At 42.6% G+C, this 5313-nt stretch overlaps 1 protein-coding gene across 1 annotated transcript; it reads left to right on the plus strand.

The window, feature by feature from the left end:
• Positions 1 to 3817: 3817 nt before the first annotated feature.
• LOC146785828 (actin-5-like) lies at positions 3818 to 4945 on the plus strand. Its single transcript, XM_085633747.1, has one exon. It carries the CDS (start codon positions 3818 to 3820, stop codon positions 4943 to 4945), a length of 1128 nt encoding a protein of 375 aa, XP_085489873.1.
• The last annotated feature ends 368 nt before the right edge of the window (positions 4946 to 5313 follow it).

Raw genomic sequence — 5313 nt, forward strand, 5'->3', positions numbered from 1 at the left:
TACTTATAGCTGAATTAGGACGTTGGACTAGTACTAATGGAGTGGAAACTTTGACCAGACAGTATTAATGTGTAAACATGAGAAACTAATTAATTATTACTATTAGAAAATGTGCTGCATTAAGCCACATCATTTGTGTTTTCTTCTCACATAATTTAGCCAAACTTGCCACATAATTTGGACCTTCCCTGACACATAATTCCAGTTGTGCTGCCTGTACCCCAGTGAGATTGTCACATACTTCACTTTACAAAATCCTTTCACTTTGCAGTCACAGAAAGTATAGTAAACATCTCCAACTTTAAAAGAATAAGCAACAATTTGTCAGAAGACAAGGTCCAACATTTAATCTGACTTGGAATGTGCAACAAATGTAATAAGATAAAAACTAAATTTAAATGCATTGTTGTTGCTCATTCACCTTCTGAACTCCGGCATGGTTATTTTGGTTATTGCTGCAGCACACACCATCCCCGTGCCTCTACTTCCAGCGCCTATGTTTTTTATCGATTAGACTAATTCATGGCCAGCAGCCTCTGTTGTTTGGTGAGGCCAAAGATTAATATGTGCTGACCCGCCCCTCAAATGCCCCACCATGGCTACGGCCCCGTTAGGTAGAGGTCTTGTAATTGATGACAAAAAGGACCTCCATCAACACATAGAAAATATTTCTATAGAGTCCTGCCCAAAGTCATTGAATGGAAAAAAACACCGATAAATCAACCCATTCATTCACCCAGACCGAATAATTTAAGGCCAACATTAACCAGGGCGTGAAAATTACGCTTGTCTCTTTGGAATGGTGAGCCAAATCATGGCAAGCAAAGACCCTTTGGCCTTCACGCACACACCTTGACAAGTGATGCCAAGCATCCACCCACTGATTGGGAGGTTGAAGCAGAGCTGAGTGCTAGTGGCCTACGTCCTACACTATCAACCAGCACCAAGTGATTGCAGCCCGCCACCTGCATCTGTCATATAGTGACAGGTGTGCGTGCTCAACATCCTAAACTCTGTCAACCTGCAAACTTGGCAGGACAACATGTAGGCGCTACCCATTTTACAAGACATGGGCCTACTGAGTAATGTTAAGATCTGGTCTCTGCTGCATGTGTAAAGACAAGGGGTCCCCTGGAACTAGTAAGAAGTACACCTAGGCAGGGAAATACATGCTGTGAAGTTCCTAAGGCTACTTCATACAAGATCTAAACAAATTTATATAAATAAAAATAGTGACACTAGGGATAGAAAAATACCAAATTATTTATTACAATATATATATGTTTTTATACATATAGGTCACAGAACCAAGGCTGTAATACATTCTAACTATAATCATTCATCCAAACACTCATACTTCGTACGCTGATTATTATTGTTATATGTATGATAGAATGTCAGCATTCATTAGATGTCTGACGCACATAAAAAAGGGAATGATTAGGACACTAAATCTCATGGATCTCTATATTTGAAGGGTGGTTTCCAAGATGGATGAATGATTATAGTTAGAATGTATTACAGCCTTGGTTCTGTGACTTATATGTATAAAAAAAATGCCTATTAAAAAAATATACTGTAATAAATAATTTTGTATTTTTCTATCCCTAGTGTCACTATTTTTATTTATATAAATTTGTTTAGACCTTGTATGAAGTAGCCTTAGGAACTTCACAGCTCTGCTGTATGTGTGTACATGGTAATTCTATGCCGTCAACCTAGCCAAAAATGTGGAGGAACGCTGTCCAGGGTTAAAGGCAAACACACTCTCAACAAATGATAGGAGAGGTAGTTGGTTTCTGTACTGTTAATGCATTAAAATGTAGTATTCTTTAAAGAGGTGTGTCTTAAATTTCTCCTAAAGTTTAACAGCATTGAGGCTGTCCTGATGGATATGGGGACGTTGTTTCAGATCTTGCACGCATAGATGAAAATGGCCTTCTACCTTGTTTTTTTTCTTTTTTATACTTCTTAATTTGTTATCTGATGGTGCCCTGGCTACAGGCGTGCCGAGAGCCACCAGAGATAAGCTTGGCTGGTTGGTCATGATGCCTTTATAAATGATGCAGCTGGTTTTGAAGATGGTGTGCGCCGGCTGGGTGAGCCAATGGAGTTCCATAAGGGTGATGTGATCATGTTTCTTCAGGCCCAGGATGAGATGTGCAGTGGCATGTAGGATTCTCTTAAGGGGGGGCAAGTGTGGGGTCTGGGAAGCCAAGAGCAGGGTGTTGCCACCATCCATATGAGATATTATAAGGGGCAATGGGAGACCCTTGCCAAAATGTGTCTTTAAATGCAGTCAAGCATTCTTTTTACATACATTTTACCAAATAGAAAGCTATCAGTTTTCAGTTCTTAATAGAAACCCTTGCCATATATTACTCCTGAGTCATGGTAGCAAATGTTGTGTGTGCCTCTGGGAAATCTTTCCTTTACTTTTGATTTAATGTGTAGGTGGGATGAGGTCCCTCATCTCATCCAGCCCTGGCAGCCAGCTGTCTTATAGCTTACCTAAGGTATCCCCTGTGACACATGATTTTATGACATGGCACTGAGCGTGCAGGATGTCTTTTATATTTCACTTTACTTCAGCAGCAGTCATCAACTCATCACAACACGGCCTGTATACTGCATCATAAAAGAACAGAATCCACATTTAGAACTCTGCCTACTAAGTAGTTCACCAACAGAAGGAGCACTTGAACCTTGCCGCTCTTTTATCTAAAAGGTACTATTTATGATTGTCTGGGCTATTTTTTGATAAAAGGGGAACTTCTGGGGGAAAAACACCCTCCACCCCTCCAGGTCCAACCTCTTCAAGACCATATTCATTTTTCTTTTTTGGACCAGATTTCCCGGACAGCCATTCAAGGACATGTCTGATTGGACAAGGCCGGCTGATGTGTGTGCAGCACAAAATTCCCAAGCCCGTTTCTTTACCCTAGACCCCATAGGATCATAAAATACGTCATGATGGTCGAGAGGAGAGGTGTGTGATGTAGATCCAGGAGGACCGTATTCATGGCAGTTTTTAGGATATCCAGCAAAATAAAAATACACACTGTTGATCTAAATGAAACAAATTTTACATAGTTAGCAGTTGTCCTGAAAATTTGACATGGATAGACCTTGCTGGATATACTGTGGACACCTCTTGTCTGGTAGGTAAACCTGAGCTTCTTTATTGTATGCCTGTTTCCCTTTGAAACATTAGAGTGTGATGTGATTAGTGTTGGTCATTAAAGTGTTATTCATGCATGACGCTTTCATTTGTAGGGATGGATTTTGATATAATGTCCCAATACTTTGTGTGATAATACTGGAACATATTTTGTTTTCTTTTCTGGATCTCAATTTCTGAGGTATTCGTTTATTTTGCCTCTGCAAGGTAGAGCCAAGGTGAACAAGAAAGTGACGTTTACTCACCTTAAAAGGGCCCAGGCACACTCCCAGGTCATTCCGTGGGCAAATCTCAAATTTTTCTTAAATGCTGATGTGCTTAAAAGAGAACGGAAATTAATGACACTGCAGTGTATTCAATTTTGATACAAATGTAGTGTCTGCCAAGAGAGTCAGACTTACTGCATCACTCAATTTGATTGTTACCTCAAAGTAACCATGTCACTGTGCAGCCAGTTCATAACTTTCTAGCACTGAGGAGCCTCAACTCTTTACAACCCTGAGGAGGCTTAATAGTTTAGGGCATTGAGGGCACACACCTCTGGGCCTGCATACAAAGTACCGGGCATACATAGGAAACACAGGCAGGGGAAGTAATTGTTCTGAGCCAAGGAGAGCTGAAACTACGCCCAGCAATATGTTCGCTCAACCCCAGAAAAGTGCTGTGGTCATAGACAACGGATCAGGTTTGATCAAAGTTGGCTTTTCAGGGGAGAAGCTGCCACGCTTTGCTTACAGCAATATCATAGGTAGAGCTAGAGCCAGGTCTGTGATGATTGGAGCCGGGCAAAAGGAGTACTACATTGGGGATGAGGCCCAAGCCAAAAGGGGAATCCTCTCAATCAAGTATCCAGTGGAGCATGGGGTGGTGACCAGCTGGCCTGACATGGAGCTCATCTGGAAGCACGTGTATGAGTTTGACCTGGGGATCAAGCCATCTGAGAGGCCCGTCTTAGTCACCGAGGTGCCCCTGAACCCTCTCTGCAATCGGGAGTCCATGACACAGGTACTTTTTGAATGTTTCAAGGTGCCTGCCATGTATGTGGCCATCCAATCAGTGCTGGCACTCTACGCTTCTGGCCGCACCACGGGCTGTGTGGTGGATTGCGGAGCTGGGGTCACGAACACTGTGCCAATTTTTGAAGGCTACTGCATGCCCCGTGCTGTCCTCAGGCAGGATGTGGCAGGACATGACCTTACCGACTACCTGATGCACATTCTGTCTGAAATCGGGCTGTCTTTCGTCAGCACATCTGAGCGGGAGATTGTCCAGGACATCAAGGAAAAGCTCTGCTATGTGGCTGTGGACATAGGTCAGGAGATGTGTAAGAGGTCCTCCGAAGTTGAAAAGGACTACCGGCTGCCAGATGGCAATGTTATTATGGTGTATAACCAGAGGTATCGCTGCCCAGAGATCCTCTTCAGTCCAGGGAACACTGGTCAGGGCACACCAGGCATTCACGAGTTATGCAACAACACCATCCAGAGGTGCGATATCGACCTTAGACAATGTTTGTACTGCAATATCATCCTCTCTGGTGGCAGTAGCCTCTTTCCCGGCATGCATGAACGACTGACCAAGGAGATCTGCAATCTGGTGCCATGTGACACCACTGTCAAGGTGTTTGCTCCCGTTGACCGGAAGCTGTCCGTTTGGATGGGAGCATCCATCCTTTCCTCCCTTTCAGCCTTCCAGCAAATGTGGGTGACAGCCTACGAATACAAAGAGGTGGGACCCAACATAGTCAATAGAAAGTGTTTCTAAACTCATGTTGTTAATAAATTTAAAAGTGTGTGGAAAATAAAACATCATAGTTTTACTTAGAATCTTAAAGTCCAGTTTATTGACCAAAAAAGGCAGTGCAGTTTTAGGTCTACAAATTGATCTTCGGGGGAAATGATTTGAAAGTGCACATGTACATATGCAATGAGTGCAAACTTTGAGAGATGTTTTTTTCACCCACAAAAGATATTAATTGTCATGTTGTGTAATTGTTGTGAGGTTATAGTCGACTTCAAAACAGGCTTTATCCGCGAGGTGACTGATGGCAGAAATAGTCGAATGATCACCGGTGACAAATAACCGGAAATATTATCCACAACCGTTGAACGTTTCCTGTGTTTCAGTAAATA

The sequence above is a fragment of the Triturus cristatus genome, chromosome 11, assembly GCF_964204655.1.
Source record: "Triturus cristatus chromosome 11, aTriCri1.1, whole genome shotgun sequence".
Classification (NCBI taxonomy): Eukaryota; Metazoa; Chordata; class Amphibia; order Caudata; family Salamandridae; genus Triturus; species Triturus cristatus.

Excerpts from the sequence above, each read along its gene's own strand:
- LOC146785828 (XM_085633747.1), top strand. The coding sequence starts at position 3,818 with ATGTTCGCTCAACCCCAGAAAAGTGCTGTGGTCATAGACAACGGATCA.